The 16,571-nt window shown below is 47.2% G+C and overlaps 2 protein-coding genes across 2 annotated transcripts; one reads left to right on the top strand and one right to left on the bottom strand.

The window, feature by feature from the left end:
• Positions 1-222: 222 nt before the first annotated feature.
• On the top strand, positions 223-2,595 carry LOC309582200 (mast cell protease 1A-like; the record flags this gene model as incomplete). Its single annotated transcript, XM_082297238.1, has 5 exons — positions 223-280; positions 714-867; positions 1,357-1,498; positions 1,616-1,870; positions 2,416-2,595. 5 exons carry the CDS (start codon positions 223-225, stop codon positions 2,593-2,595), a joined length of 789 nt encoding a protein of 262 aa, XP_082153364.1.
• Positions 2,596-10,441: 7,846 nt separating this feature from the next.
• On the bottom strand, positions 10,442-11,380 carry LOC309582199 (olfactory receptor 6E1-like; the record flags this gene model as incomplete). Its single annotated transcript, XM_082297237.1, has 1 exon — positions 10,442-11,380. One exon carries the CDS (start codon positions 11,378-11,380, stop codon positions 10,442-10,444), a length of 939 nt encoding a protein of 312 aa, XP_082153363.1.
• Positions 11,381-16,571: the final 5,191 nt, after the last annotated feature.

Genomic DNA, 16,571 nt, shown 5'->3' with positions numbered 1-16,571 from the left:
TTTTTGAGAAGATCATGACAAAAATGCATAGAATGTGTCATGAACCCCACACCAAGCCACAGTCTGGGGGTTGCAAGAACAAAAGCAGCAAATGACACAAGCTGCAGCCAGGCTGAGGTTTCCTGTTCCAGCTCCACATGACAAATATAGAGGTTGTCATTCTGTACCTGTCTCCTGCCTGGCCATAACAACTGGTTTGGCTCATCAGCACAGTGGTAGAAGATGCTGCTTCTCCTTCTGCTCACAAGTGCTTCTGTCCTTCTGCCCTGGGCTGGGGCTGGTGAGTACAGAGGTGGGATTTAGACAAGCACATGCAAGCACATAGACAAGCACAGATGGACACTGAGTAGGCAATCTCAAGCAACGTTCCTGCCTTGCCTTCTCTCTATCTCTACACTCCTACTTTCCTCTCTCCTCTTATCTCTCAGCTCACTCAGACTGTGCCTGGAACCAGTGAGGCATTGCAGGGACTAGAGCTGTGCCCTTTGATGGCATTTTAGTCATCCAGGGCCAGGTGTGGTCAGTCATACCCAGACTGTGCTGATATCTTTCTCTCCATTGTGTACCAGCAATGCTTGGACAGCACAAGGAAGGAAAGTTGTTGGTATCATTGGCACGTGACGTTAGAGGATGACCCTCTCCGTTTTTACAGCTCCAAACTTGACAGAAAATAGCAGCATATGTGATATTGACATTTCCCATCTCTCTTCCAGGAAGGATCATTGGTGGACAGGAAGTGAAGCCCCACTCCAGACCCTACATGGCTTATTTAAAAATTCAAACTCACTCAAAAACTAGTTCCTGTGGAGGGTTCCTGATTCGCCCAGATGCAGTGCTCTCAGCAGCTCACTGTGTGGATAAAGAAGGGTAAGACCTTGTCTTTCTTGTACAGGTGATTTTTTCCAGTCTCACAAAGTCCCAAAAGGCCTCAGTACTGGTCTGGGCTGGAAGAGCACCCCGTGCTCTTCAGGCACAGCAGGGATCTCCATGAGCTGAGCTGTCCTCTGTGAGCTGCAGGAATTGTCTGCCAGGGGCTGAGTGTCCTTGGGGACAGGAATGCTCACAGTGGTCTCCAGGTTCCTACCACAGCTTAGAGCTACTGCTGGAGAAGAGGGACCAGTGTCTCCCCTTCCCTGCTTCCCCTTTGTCTTCAGCATGGGACACCTCCCACCTCTGTCAGTGTGTGGTGAGGGATCCTCAGTTGAGTGTGGAAGGAGCCCAGGCTGCAGAGGACATCTTGCTGACAGCTACTCTCTGGGGAACTTTATCCCACCTATCACCTCCCTCCAGCCACCTGCAGTGGGGGCTGTGTTCCTGTGGCCAGTGCAGCTGGAACGTGTTGGTGTTTCCTGGCAGGACCACGAAGGTCACTGTGATTCTGGGAGCCCACAACATAAGTGACCGAGAACGGAGCCAGCAGAAGATCCGTGTTGGACACTGGGTCATCCATCCCAACTATTGCCGTGTTAACTTCAAAAATGACATTGTGCTGCTGAAGGTACGGCCCAACACATCCCTCCTGCCTGAGGGATCTCCCCCTGCTCACCTCCCCAGACCTGTGAACTTGTTCCCAACCCTTTGCTGGCTCTAACCCCACGTTCTCTCTGCCTGACAGCTGAAGCCAAGGGCCAGGATCACTAAGTACGTGCAGCTTCTCTCCTTGCCCAGCAGCAATGAACGTGTGACAGCAGGAGCTGAATGTAAGGTGTCTGGCTGGGGCTGGACATCAGTGACAGGGCTCAGGACTAACGTGATGAAGGAGGTGGAACTGAAGGTGCAAAATGAGGAAAAATGTCAGCAATTCCTTAACTACCAGCGTCAGTCTATGATCTGTGTTGGTGATGACTATGGTAAAAAGGCAACTTACCGTGTAAGTGTTGTTTTGGGCTGCAAGCTTGGGAGGAGGTTGGGACTAGATAGTTATCTTGGTTCTCAGGTGAAAGTAAAAAGAGACCAGAATGAACCAGGACCTTCAGAATGATGAGCTGAGGGTCCTCACAGAAGCTCTGAAGCTGATGTGCTCCCTGAATTGGGGTGCATTTTCCCAACTATCAACATCATTTGCTTTTTTACTTACGTGGGGATGTTCTACCCAGCCTAACCAGTGCTCCAGTGTGTAAATTCTTTGTGACATCCTTGCTAGGATGGCTTGGATATTTCCCCATGTCTAAAGTAGATCTATGTTCTTCTTGAGCTTTTGAATCTCAAAGAACCTCCAGGCCTGAATTGTTTCATGGATGGGCTTAGAGAAGTAGTGAGGCAGCTACACACCCTGCAGAGCCGGGTCTGGAGGGAGGGAGGTGGCTGGAAGAGGAGGTTCTTTACATGGAGGGAGGGAAGAGGAAACTTGTTCCTTAAGGCAGGGAGAGCTGTGCTGTGGCATGTCTGACCCCTCTCACTTCTTTCACGACACAGGGTGATTCTGGTGGCCCATTAGTCTGCGGTCAGAAGGCTCATGGCATTGTTTCTCATGGACATAAACAATGCCTCTTCCCTGAGGTATTTACCAGAATCTCGTATTTTGAGCCCTGGATACGTGAACAGCTGAGGAGGTTTGCACTCCAAGAGCTGCCTGGGTCTCCCTCCTCTGACTAAAATGCTCAGTGCCCCTTCTCCATAAGGCACTAAACACCTCTTGGTGCTCAGAAGCTCCCAGGGGCAGCCGAACTGGAGTCAGAGAAGCCCCCACGGCACAGGCACAGGCTTTTGCTCTAAGGAAAGTCTCCGTGGCAAGGTAAAAATGCAGGTCCCAAGTACACACAGCTTTGTTCCCTTTCTCCCATTGCTGCTCCTCCTCTGCTTTCTGGCCATCAATAAAAGCATGTTCAAACTTGCTTGTGTCTGCAGCCTTCTTGGGAACTGGATGCAAACCCTGAGCGTGCGAATGAGGAGATGACACTCTTTGGGAGAACCTGAGAGAGATTGTAGGTGGGACATGCAGTACAGGTCGCAGTCCCCAAATGCTGCAAATGCTCCCCCTTGTCTTCATCAGCCTCTTGCAGTCAAGCCAGCAGGCAGATACAACGGCCTGTATAAAACATTTATCCAGCCTTTCAGAAACAGAAGCATCTCCACATCCAAGAGGACATCATGTGGGTTTCTAGTACCAATTTGACTTGCACAGACCACTGTCAATGCACCATTCTTGTCAGAGCCATTTTCCAGTCTCCTGAAAACCACTTAGAACCTCTGCTCTCTCAAATCTGTGATCATTGCAGTGTCCCCCTCTCAGGTACCTCTCTGCAGGGCCTGTGTTTGCCTTCTCAGTGGCCTGTCCATCGGGACTGGAGAGCTGCCACAAGGTCCCACTAAGCCTCCTCTTCTCCAAGAAACTCCCACATTCCCCGCCTTTCACCAAATACGCTGAGCTCTTCCAGCACCTTGGCCACCTCGGTCACCTCCATCAGACTCATCTAAGCCTTTCTCATCCTGGAGGACCCCAAACTGGATGCACTATTCCAGAGCCTGTCTAACCAGTGCTGCCTAATAGGCAATAAACGCTTCCCTCCACAGGCTTTGTTTCTCCTGGTGCAGCTCAGGACACCACCAGTTTTCAAGGCGAAGAATCACAAGCCAAAGTTTTGAGCAGAAATCACCTTTACTGTTGTCAGTGTTGTTGTCCAGGAGGAAAAACAAGGAGAAACTTCTCCCTGAGCAGCAAATGAGCTTCTAAAGCCCTCTGGGTCCCACTCCACTGGGCATTTGGGTAAGCAGTGGCAGGACTTCAGTGCTAACTAAGCTTCCAGCACTTGGCTCCTCCTCTTGGACATGCTCTTGAGCTCATTCTGGGCTGCATTCAGGAAGGAGGAGAAATCTCCAGATGAAACTGCCTGGATAGATGGGGCATATTTTAAGATCCTGTTTCAGGAGGGCTGTTACAGTCCTGCAGGGTAAGCCTGCTTCAGCACGGGCTCTCCACAAGTCACACTTCCTTCAAGGCATTTCCACCTGCTCTCCCATGGCCTCATCCACTGCAGTGTGGATATCTCTTACAGTGGGGTCCTCTCCACAGGCTGCAGGGGAATCCCTGCTCCACCATAGTCTCTCCCAAGGACAGCAGGGAGCACCTGGAGCACTCCCCTCTCCTTCTGTGATTTGCTGGTCACAGGATTGTTTCTCACACTTTTTTGTTTTTTTTACCTCACTGCCATGCAGCATTTTGCCCTTTTACAAATATTTTTTTTTTGGAGAGGCACCACCAGCTTCATTGATTGGCTTAACCCTGGTCCGAGATGCGTCCATAGTCAAGCCCTCTGGAACTGTCTTTGTCTGGTGTTAGAGCAGCATGAAGGCAGCCCCTGGGCTGTTCTCATGGGGGCCACTCTGCTGAAACACCACATCCCTGCTCAACACCCCTCCCTTTCCTGCTCTGGTTGCACCACCCAAACCTTTGTGCTGCAACCAGCTTAGCCTTTCCCACCCTGAAGACACTCTCCACAAACCACTGAACTATGAGTCAGGGACAGGAAACCTTGTGTGCAGATGGTCACCAGAGCACGTATTAGAGCTGTTTTCTACTCTGTTGCACACTGGCACTACCCTAGAGTCACACAAAATGGTCGAGGGGGGAAGGTACCTTCAGTTGTCATCTGATCCACCTAAAGCACCAATTGCTCAGGACCAGTTCCAGGTGTTTTTGGAACATCTCCAAGCACGGAGACACCACAACCTCCCTGGCCAACCTGTAGCAGTGCTTGGTCACCCTCACAGGAAAATGTGTTTCCTGATGCTCAGACAGAGCCTCTCATGTTTCAGTTTGTGCCCATCAGCTCTTGTCCTGTCACTGCACACCACTGTGAAAAGAACGTGTATGTCTCCCACTCACATCCTACCTTCAGATATTTATATCCATGGATAATATCCCACCACAGCCTGCCCCTTCCAGGGTAAAAACTCACAGCTGTATCAGCCATTGCCCATAGGAGAGACGTTCCAGCCCCTTCACCACCTCATGCCACTTTGCTGAACTCTCCCCAGCATATCTGTGCCTCTCTTTTACTGGGGGGCTCAGAACTGCCCACGGTATGCCAGGTGCCACCTCACTAGTACTGAGCAGAGGGGAAGGATCACCTCCCTCAAGCTACTGGAAACACTCATAGAATCCTAGAACAATTTGGGTTGTAAGGGACCATCTAACTCAACCCCTGTGCAATGAGCAGGGACACCTTCTGCTAGACCAAGTTGCTCAGAGTCCCATCCAACCTGACCTCGAATGTTTCCAGGAATGGGGCATCTAATATTTCTCTGGGCAGCCTATTTAATTGTTTGACACCCTCATCATAAAAAATTTCTTTCTTATATCTAATCTAATAATTAAGATGTTAATCTTCTTCCTTATATCTATTCTAATAACTAAGAGGCTAATCTACTGTCTTTTAATTTATAACTATTACCTTTGTAGTATTGCAACAGGCCCTAGCACAGACATGTGAGTGACACGACTCATCATGATCTCCAGGCAGATATTCAGTTTTTCCTAATTTTTTGTTTAAGTATTTCTTAGTCTAATTGTGCCTGAAAAATTCTGTCGCCTGTCCATCTCCCCACTGAACCAGTTCTTTTCAGGGTTCATGTCCTGAGAAAACTGGAGCTCAGGGGGATCAGAGTAAAAGATATGAGTTTTTTGTTAATTAAGATTTTTTCTTTCAATCATTAAAAAGGGCCTTGAAAGCCTTTTGCAATGGTGATGAATATTCCTTCTGTTTCTGTGTATAATTAGTACAGCAGGTAAAGGTAGTGCTAATTAGAGCAGAGATAGGTTTTGCAAACAAAGCCTTTAGCACTGCTGTGGGTTGCAGTAACAGAAGAAGAGGCTGGAATAGGAATTTGCTTATTGCCAGCACATGAATCAAACTTTGACTCGGGCCTCTCCCTGCTTGATGACAGAGTTAATTTTCCTCTCTCTGCCTGGTTCCCACCGGGGTATAAGCTGGACTAATTCCCTTTCAAAATGTTTCCATTCTCCCTGTCACGCGTAATTAGAACAAAAGACAAACAGCGATTACGCTGCAGGTATTCACTGAAACACAGCTGGGAGCTCCCTAATTAACCACACAATGCTTGCAGCGCTGCGGGGAGCGGCAGAGGAACAACCACAGAGCTCATTATGGCTGTCAGCATTTTAATGAGCCCCTGCAGGACCGTGGTGCCACCTCCCTGTTCCTTGCAGCCATGGCAAATCAGTGCCTTGAGGAAATGACAGGCAGAAGCAGAAACAAACTTTACTTGGAGCTTTAATAGAGCCCAGTGCGAGGTGCGAGACCAGAAACGGAGTTGGACAAAGTGTTCCCATGGCTCATTAGAGCACGAACTCACAGACCTTGATTACAGACAGCTCAGGAAGCCCCAAACTTCTCCTGTATCAACCTTCCCTCACAGAAGTCAAACAGCAGTGCCCAGGAAGTGCCAAGGTGGTGCTTTCTGTCAGCAATCCACACACATGGCAGGTGGAAAGGAAATGCCACGGACCCACCTCTCCAAGCCTGCTCTTTCAAACCTCTGGCAGATGCACAGACCCTGCTCTCCAGGCTTCAGCTACAATGCTCAGCCCAGACACTGTCACTGCCCAGACACTGTCACTGCCCAGACACTGTCACTGCAACGCACAGTGACTGCAACACGGTGACAGCAACACACACAGTGACTGCAACAAACAGTGACTGCAACACACAGTGACAGCAACACACACAGTGACTGCAACACACAGTGACTGCAACACAGTGACTGCAACACACAGTGACTGCAACACGGTGACAGCAACACACACAGTGACTGCAACACACACAGTGACTGCAACACACAGTGACAGCAACACACAGTGACTGCAACACACACAGTGACTGCAACACACACAGTGACTGCAACACACACAGTGACTGCAACACACAGTGACTGCAACAAACAGTGACTGCAACACACAGTGACTGCAACACACAGTGACAGCAACACACAGTGACTGCAACAAACAGTGACTGCAACACACACAGTGACTGCAACAAACAGTGACTGCAACACACAGTGACAGCAACACACAGTGACTGCAACACACACTGCCGACATGTTCAGGACCCAGCAGCCATCCCAACTCCCAGTTCCCTTCTTCCACCCCGATCTGGGTCAGCCCTGCACTCAAACATACAGGTTTAAACGTTGCACCTCAGGGCCTGCCCTCTGTTCCATTAGACTTTTAGCACATCCTTCTCTGCTCAGTGAGATAAACCTTGCAAGAGGATGCTGGGTAAGGCATGTCTGTAGAACTCATGTTTGCATTTGTCATCAGTGTTTGGTCTAGAAAAGAAAGGTTTTGAAGTTCACATAAATGGCTGAAAACAGCTGAGATCAGAATTACAAACAAATATGAATATGAAATGTCTAAAAAGTGTGGAGCCAGTTAAGAGTTACCAGCATGTAATTCAATTCTTTTTTAAAAATTACAAAGCTCTGGACTGAAGGGGTTTGATATTGCTGAATACCAATCACAGGACATCGTGGATAAGAGAAAACTCTCAGTGACTGCTGTGGAACCAAAAGAATAATAAAACTGTGGGGTGCAGCTGCCAATGGAAATGCTCTTGTCCTCGTTCAGAAAGCTGTACAATAACCTGGGCAGGATGGTGGAGCTGTAGCAGGTATCTAAGCAGGACAAATTGCACAGGGAGAAGTACGTGGATTTGTGGAGGTGCCTATCAGCCGCCACCAAAACAAAAATGAGGATACTGCCAATCACAGTGATGATGGGGCTCAACAAGGGAAGGAGGAAAAGAAAAGATTGCAATTTGGGATATTCCTGAATTCCAGGGTCAGAAATGTTGTGATGACTATCTTATTTCTACCTTCCCTGCTTGCCATGTATCAAGTCGAGAAGAAACGCCTGTAAGGCACCAGTCACTGCTCAGGGACGGGCTGGGCATTGGTCAGGAGAGGAATTGTGCTGTGCACCCTTGGTTCCTTGGGTTTTATTCCTCCCTCTCTGTTTCATTATTATCATTGTTATTATTAGTATTATATTTTACTTTTATTCAATTATTAAACTGTTCTTATCTCAAGCCCTGTTTCACCTTTTTCTGATTCTCCTCCCATTCCACCCTGGGGAAGTGAGTGAGTGGCTGTGTGGTGCTTAGCTTCCAGCTGGGGTTAAAGCTAGAAAAAACTAGAAAATATAACAGGTACTGAAGGAAATAATGAGAAGAAATGTTTTTAAATTTTTTCATTTGAATGCAGTGTTAGTTATTATAATCATACATTTCTCTCTTTTCCCTCTCTCTCTTCTCTCCTGTCTCTTATTATTATTTTTGTAAATTATTTTGTTTGTTTTAGGGATTGGCAATCTGTTCTCTATTATTTGTTTAGGAACAAGTGATCTTCCAGGGTCCTGGTGTCACTTGTTACATTAAATATTTTTGCACACACAAACGGCCTCTGTGCAGACACTCACACCTGGACACACTAATGCCACAGTCAGTGGGAACAGTGAGTGTCCAAAGGACCAACAGCATGAGGTTCAACAAGACCACTGACCAAATTTGTCAGGAAGCACCACTTGAGTGGCCACAGGCTCTTCCTCTGGTATTGCTGAGAATTAGAATTCAGCCAAGCTCCAAGGAGAAATAATCCCATATGAAATCCTCTACGGGAGATGATGTCAGGCTGTAATTATACCCAGGGAAAGACACGTGGTAAGGAGTCACAATTTGAGGGACTATGGGAAACTTTGGGAAAAAACACTCTCATCCTTGCCTAGGTTTATTGTTTTAGCATCACCAGTGACCTTGGATGTTCGACTCCATCGAACTGCCCAGGAGACTGGGTATAGAGCCAGACTTGGAGTGAAGAACCACTCAAGCAAAAGTGGAAAGGACCATTCCAAGTTCTCCTGACTATCCACACAGCTGTGAAAATTACTGGTGGATATTCCTGGATTCACTACACACGGCCAAAGCTAGCCCTAACCTGGAAATGCCTTTATGGACAGACTGAAACAAAATGTTCCATGAATTGTCCTTGGGATCAAGGATTGTCCCATACTGAATTAGAGGGAGGACAAGGAATTTTGTTGGTGGTTATAATACGCATGGGAGTGATTGTAAACATAGCTTTGTGGCAGCTGAAGTTCTAAAAATGAAAATATTAATAAGAATGGTATTTCTGTACTTGCTTTGTAGAATGGTAGCTCAATGTGTTCTCCATAGCCTATGGAGAACCCACAGTGGCGCAGAGGAAAAGTGTGAGAGGAAAGAAGCAGCAGAGGGGAAACACGATGCATTGACCATAACCCTCCCCACCCACCCTGCACTGCTGGGGACAGTGGAGGACTAGAATGGAATGAATGAATAAACTTGAGCACAGAAAAGGGGGAAGTAGAGGTGTTTACTATTTAATTTTGTTTCTCACAATCTAAACTATTTTAGTTGGCAATTGTAGGAGCTTGGGGTGGGTCGGATGGTTGGGACGGACAGAGACGAGGGATCTCTGAAGTCAGATCTTGGAACATGTGGTTTATTGCAAAGGGTGTGGGTACAGGGGCACTGCTAAGAGCTGCAGCTGGCAGCTCTGAGCAGGCCCAAGAGAGCAAGAGAGTAAGCGGGTAAGTAAAGAGAGAGAGAGAGAGAGAAATAAGAGTGTGTGTGAAGTCCTGGTTACAATACAATAAATCATCTTCTGTACCGAATATTCTAATTGTCACTAACCAATCTAATACAAGATACAAATCCTATAGCATTTACATACAGCCTATAAGAGTTCTTATATTACCATAGAGTGTTACATCTTAACTTCTAAAAACTACTCTTTGGACCCCTTCTGCTGAGCTAGTAGGGTCTGCTCTGACCCTTGGACCTGCCTGCAAGCAGAGGGTATTGTTCAATCAAGAGGGGATTACCTTCAGTCAGCCATACCATTGTTTTCCAGTTGTTCAGTAACTAAGACTTGGTATCTCAAAGGTGGCCTTCATTTCGATGTCGCTTATAGTTTTCATATTCCCAAAATCTTTTGTCAGGCAATCATATTTATAAGGCTTTCCTGTTTCATCTTCCCCAACAGCAATAAATTATGTTAGTTTTCCCCAAATCCAGTATGTTTCACTCGTGGTAGAAATCAGCAAACCATCTCTCTGTCTTTATCTCAATCTATGAGAGTTTTTGTTTCTGTTTTTCCTCTTTTCTGCCTCTGCTCTGTCCAGTGTGGGGTGGGAGGTGTGAGTGGGGATTTGGTTGTTCACTAAGGCTAACACATTCCAGCAAGGGGGGAAAATACTGGGGCAAAGCTGAAGCTGGGTACCGGAAGACTAGAAAATCCTTTCTGTGTTGGCATATTTTCATTGCTAACAGAAGGAGCTACATAACACCTAGAAAGCACAAACCATTTGCAATCAGCATCTTTAATTCACAATACAGATGTTGCATCTGGGAAACAGTTCAGTTACTTGGATGGGATATTCCGCCGTTCACGGCTGCCTCAGGGAGCCAGAAAACTTCAGAATGCTCTCCCTTAAAGCTTGCTTGACTTGCTTGTTCCTGAGCGAGTAGATGTAGGGGTTAAGCATCTGAGTCAGCACAGAGAAGAACAAAGAAAGAACTTTGTCAGAGTCCTGCCCACCTCGCTGTGCCCGGCGGATGTACCGGTAAATACACGTGCTGTAAAACACCATCACCACTATGAGGTGAGCTGAGCAAGTGGAAAATGCCTTCCTCCTACCTGCAGAAGATGGTATGTGCAAGATGGTGACAATAATGCAGCCATAAGAAAGAGCAATTACTGTTAAGGTACCAAGGAGGATGATAATGGCTATGACAAACATCAGTTCTTCGATGAGCCCTGTGTCTGTGCAGGACAGTTGCAACAGCAGGGAAGCGTCGCAGTAAAAGTGGTTCATGACATTGGGACCACAGAATGGCAACTGGACAGTCATAATGGTGGGAGGAAAGATCAATAGAAAACTCACTGCCCAGCAGCTCAGGATCAGGTGCAGGCAAAATCTGTTGTTCATAATAGCTGTGTAATGCAAAGGGTGGCAAATGGCAACATAGCGATCCAAGGACATCACTGCCATATGGAAAAACGTGCAGGTACCCAAGTAGTAGAAAAACATCATCTGAAGGAAACAACCAGGCAGGGAAATTGTCTTTCTCTCTGTCAGAAGACTGTACAGGGTGCTGGGCATGAATGTGGAGGTGAAAGTGATTTCCAAAAGGGCAAAATTCCTGAGGAAGTAATACATCGGGGTCTGAAGGAAATGATTCACAAGAGTGATGCTGATGACAGAAGAGTTTCCAAACAGGATCAAGAAATAGGCAATGACGAGGAACAGAAAGAGGGCGATTTCCAAACGGCGGCTGTTAGCCAGTCCCAAGAGGACAAATTCCACTACAGTTGTGCGGTTCATTGAGGCACCACTGCTGGCAGAAACAGAAAAGACCTGTTTTGGGAACTGCTGGAAAACAACTGAACATGTGTCAGTTTGGCTTTGCTAACATTACAGGGCAATACCAGCAACAAACCTCTTGTAAAGGACTGAAGTAGCCACAGTAACCACATTTTAAAAATCCTGGTTGTGTAAAAGGAGTCCCAAGCTCCATTTGTAAGACTGAGTCCTCACCCCAGCCAAAATTATTCCTACAGTTCCCTCACAGTACACTTGAGAGAGGTGCAGAAGATGTTCTAAACCCTGGGACAAACTCGGAATGATCTGACAACATCCACCCTCCAGCAAATACTGGAAAAAGCCAAATGCCCAGAGTGAGTACTTCACCTGTGTCCAGAGACTTACCACAGAGGAATGCAATCACACTACAGACTTACTCTGAGGCAGATTAGATTGGTTCAAGGATACATTAATCCTGCAAAAGAGAAACTTATTGCAGTTAAAAGGAGACAGGGAAAGAGAGAGAGAGGTAGAGACTTACAGAGAAGAGGCCAGACAGAAAGACAGCAATGCTACAACGTTAAGGCTGTCTTGCTGCCACTGAGAGAAGACAAAACGCACAGAGCAATGGTTGGATGCTACAGCAAGCACCAGTGTGAGAGAGGGAATGGGAAAAACTGTGGGGAAATTGTCTGTTTCTTTACCCTCGGCTCTACAGCTCCAGTGATCAACTTTTTCTTCTTCAGAGCCCCCATCTCCAAGCATCCCTCTACCCTAAAACACCCCACCCCAAGGTCAGACGTGTACTCTGTCCAGTGCACCGAGTCTATGGCACTACTCACTACACTACCATCCCACTACCTCGTGAGGTGAAACCTGAAAACTCTGTCTGATGCCCTTCAATCATATTCTTTTCCTGCAGCCTTTCCAGGTCCCATCTGTGGTTTTTCAACTGCATTCTCCCTCCTCTTCCTCCCAGACACCAGCCCTCCTCGCCCTAAAAAGGAACATGTCTTGTTTTGCACTTGTGTTTCCCAGTTTTTTTCTATTATGTTATCTGGATATTTCAGTCTGCTTTTAGACTAATTTCAGACTCATTTCAGGTATTTCTGAATGACTGAAGTAAACACCAGCACAGGGAATTTCCAGGAAAAGCAAGCGCATCTTATTTACCTCATAGCCCAAATCAAACAAGACACTCAAATTTCTTTCTTCAAATGCTCAACAAAAAGATAGATATAAGACAGGATGCTACAACCCTTCTTAATGCACTATTCCCATCAAATCTTTCCGCTTAATGCCCTTTTTCCAGCAAAACACAGGAGTGTATTGGCATCGTCTTATGGTTGTTTCTCAAAAAACACCAATACAAAACAACCTCCCTCTCATAAATCATATGAAATATAGGACATACAATACCACAGATGGACAGTTATTATCTGGAAGTTGAGAATGGTCCTCTAAACCAAGAAACTCCCTCAGTAACAGCTAAAGGCTTTTACTTTAGTTTGAAGACTAAAAGTTCAGTTTTCCAAGTCAATGCCCCTTTAAACTTTCCCTATTCAAAAAACTGCACCCAAACTCTAAGAAATGCTCCAGATAGTTACCAGCATATTCACAACAATCCAGGATGATAGGAAAAGTATTCTGAGTCTGATTCTGTTTCTCCTTAAATTAGTTTGACAATTGATTTTTGGCAAATAAATTTCCTCTCTCTTCAGCTCCTTTTTATAATAGTGGCAGTGCGTTGCAGCCTTGTGTTTCCTCACTGTGTCAAACCTCAGGGACCAATTAGGTATCGAAATCTGAAAATAACCTTGTGGGAAAACACTTGTGAAAAACGGCAAGAGCACAATCAAACCATGGAGAAAATGAGATTGGGAAGGACCTCTGGATGACCAGTCCTTGCTAAAAGCAAAGCTGGACAAGGTTGCTCATGACCTTCTCTCGATAAGTGTGGATATCTTCAAGCATGGGGATGTCTCACCTTCCCTGCCACAACTTCCCTTGTGTTTTCACTGTGAATATTTATTTTTTCATGTACACTGAAGATTTACTTTAAGCCATGCCCTACACCTCTTGTTCTGAGAGGTCTGGCTCTAACTCCTGCTCAGTGGACAGTTCAGGCAGATTCCTCCCCTCCCCTCCCCTCCCCTCCCCTCCCCTCCCCTCCCCTCCCCTCCCCTCCCCTCCCCTCCCCTCCCCTCCCCTCCCCTCCCCTCCCCTCCCCTCCCCTCCCCTCCCCTCCCCTCCCCTCCCCTCCCCTCCCCTCCCCTCCCCTCCCCTCCGAGTGCCCCAGTTCTCTGATCAATTTGCTTGTCCTCCACTGGACTCACACCATTCTAGTAACATCTTTGGGGTTTTCTTAAACTGTGCACAGTTGTCCTGATACAGTCCCACAAGTGCCAAGCAACAAGAATTTAGTGCCTAGCCATAACGGGCTGTGGATGCAGCCTGGTATGCAATGACCCTTCAGTGTCCCAGAGGCACTGCTGGTGTGCTCAGCATGTCCAACCCCAGGAATCACCGGTCTATCCAGAGCTGCTCCACAGCCTGCACCTACAGATGGGGTTATCCCATCCCATGTGCAGGACAAGTGAGGGAGCACAGTCCCCTGCACTTAGCACAGCTGGTCCCCCAGCTGCCGAGGTTACAGCCAGAGGCTGAGTTCAAAGCACCAATGTCAGACAGGAATCAACAACCAGTGAGGTTGAAAAAGAATCCCAAGATCAAGTCCAACCTTCAACCAACACCACCATGCCCACTAAAGCATATTACGAAGTGCCACATCCACTCAGTTTTTGAACACTGCCAGGGGTGGTGACTGGAGTATTAGAGCACCCTTTGGTACTGCTGATGTTCCCTCTTCAGTATTAGAAATGAGGTGACTAACATGGATTCCTAAAGCAGAAACCTGAAGTGAGGAGGAAACACAGCCTTGCAAGAACTTGTAAGCCAAGTTCATTTGCTAAGTCAGTGAGAAGGAGTACCCCAGATTCTTACTTAAATTAGGACTCCCTCATCTCCATCAGCTCATTTGTGGTTGTGGAGAGGAGGAAAGGACACTCATTAGTGTCTCACTAATGAGTGAAAATTTCACTTCTGTAGAATCAAAACTCCACATTTGACAGTTAATACTTTCCCTCTTCCTGAGGGAATAATTTCAGAGGTTGGGTTTAATTCCATCACCACACACCAAGAACAAATAAACAAAAGTACCAGTAGCCATTTAGTACAGGAGCAAAGACAGGGATTCCAGGCTACAGCCCATCTCTTTATTTGTGATGTGCTTTCCTCTAGTTTGCTGATGTTTCCAGAGCTAGTAATAAGTCAGTAGCATACGAAGTTTAGTAATGAGGAAGTCCTGATGCAGGAGTGGGGACTCCAGGATGATATTGTGAAATGTGTTTCCAGCAGGTTCATGTGTCATTCTGCCAGTTGTTAATCCACAGTCTGTACCAGGGCTCATCACCCTCAGTCCTGTCTGCCAGAGTTCATCTGAGGTCGGGGTGTGCTGCTCTCACTGTGTTCTACCCCTTTGCCTTACCACCATCTAGCAAATATGTGCAATGGAGAGATGCAATTATATTTTGATTTGCATCATACATCATTAGAGGGCTTAAGTTTTCACAGGTGTGTGCACTCAATACACAAAAATGGTGAAAAAACTAGTATGGTGCAAGCTAATCAATGGTGATCAGGTCCTAGAAACCTTAACTCTTTCTTCATATTGTAAAAACTTCTTCTATGGAGATAAGAGCTGAGGAGTTTCAATACATAACTCAAATTTTAGAGGTATTTGTCACTTCTTGCAGCTACATCTGCTGCTGGTGATGTGGCTCACCGAGAGTGAGATGTCACATCACAGATCTCCAGCATCCACCAGTCTAAGGAATACTGGAACTGTAAATTCTGGAAAGGCTGTGCTGTTGTGACCAGTGCTCTTACCTCTTGCTTTAGAGGGGCGAGTTGGGCCTGGTACCAATGTACAGCCTTTGCAGCTCATGTTCTTTGTGTCCACAGGGTCCAGTGTTCCCCCCATATCTCTTACCAGGGATTCACAGTCAAGTGTCTGCACAAGTTGTCAATGCAGTCAGTGCCCAGAGATACCATGGTACAGCTTTCCAGCCCTTTTAGGTACTGCTCTTCTGTCACTTGCTCATTGGTGGCCTCTGTGAAGGCTCTCACAGTTATTGCCATTGTCATACTGACCACATCCTGTCACATTCAGCTATTCAACTTGAGATCAAGGCAAGGGGTTGACACCTATGTGACAACTACAGCCACAGTGAAGTGGCAACTACAGCCACGGTGAGGTGGCAACTACAGCCACGGTGAGGTGACTGCCATCCCACAGCAGACTTCTAGGATGAGACAGTGAACCACCACAGTCTTGTGTCTGTTGTTGCCTGCAAAAGGAGACTTTTGTGATTTGTGCATATTCCCTTATGCTTCCAGCTGACAGGACAAGAAAAGTTACGGAAAGACACTAAATGGAATACATCAGTATCAGCAAGAACTTGGGTTACCCTCACCTTCTGCAGCGGGTCGTAACATCCCTTCCAAAGCCGAACCAGTCTGTGGTTCTATGGCAGGAAAATGCCCTGCCTTCACTGCAGAGCCTGTGTGGGAGCATCCACTGGGCACAGTGAGAGCATCCCTCATTTTGGAGAGACAGGAAGGCTGGAATGGTTTAAACAGAATGGATGTAGAGAGAAAAACTCTGCTTTGGTTTATTGAAAAGTGGTTCCCCCCTTCAGAAACCTAAAAGCAGCAGAGTTGTTTTCCTCTCACTTCAGGCTCAGTGTCACGATAGTTTTTAAAGAAAAAAAAAATACATAAACGAAAGCAGTGGTTTCCCTTTCCCCAGCTCCAAGCAGGGCGACACAGGTCAGTTTTCCACCACCCTCGTGGCAGATCCCGGACAATCCCTCAGCCACAAACCCCGGCCAGTCCCTCAGGCGGAGACCCCCGCCCGCCCCTCAGCCGAGCCGCCTCACGCAGGGCGCGGCCCGCAGCGCTGCGCTCTCATTGGCCCTCGGAAGGGACGGCTCTCTAATCTGCCCAGCAACAGGCGCCTCTGGGCTCCTATTGGCTCTTGCGAAGCACCAGGGGCGCGGCCCCTGTGGAGCTCTCTGCGCATGAGCCAGCCGAAGCCGCCCCCCTATCGCTTACCGCCACGTCGGTGCGCGCGTGCGCGGTGCGGGAGGGC

Source organism: Coloeus monedula (genome assembly GCF_965178545.1).
Source record: "Coloeus monedula genome assembly, chromosome: 26".
Classification (NCBI taxonomy): domain Eukaryota; kingdom Metazoa; phylum Chordata; class Aves; order Passeriformes; family Corvidae; genus Coloeus; species Coloeus monedula.
This window is presented reverse-complemented; position numbering and strand designations above follow the sequence as displayed.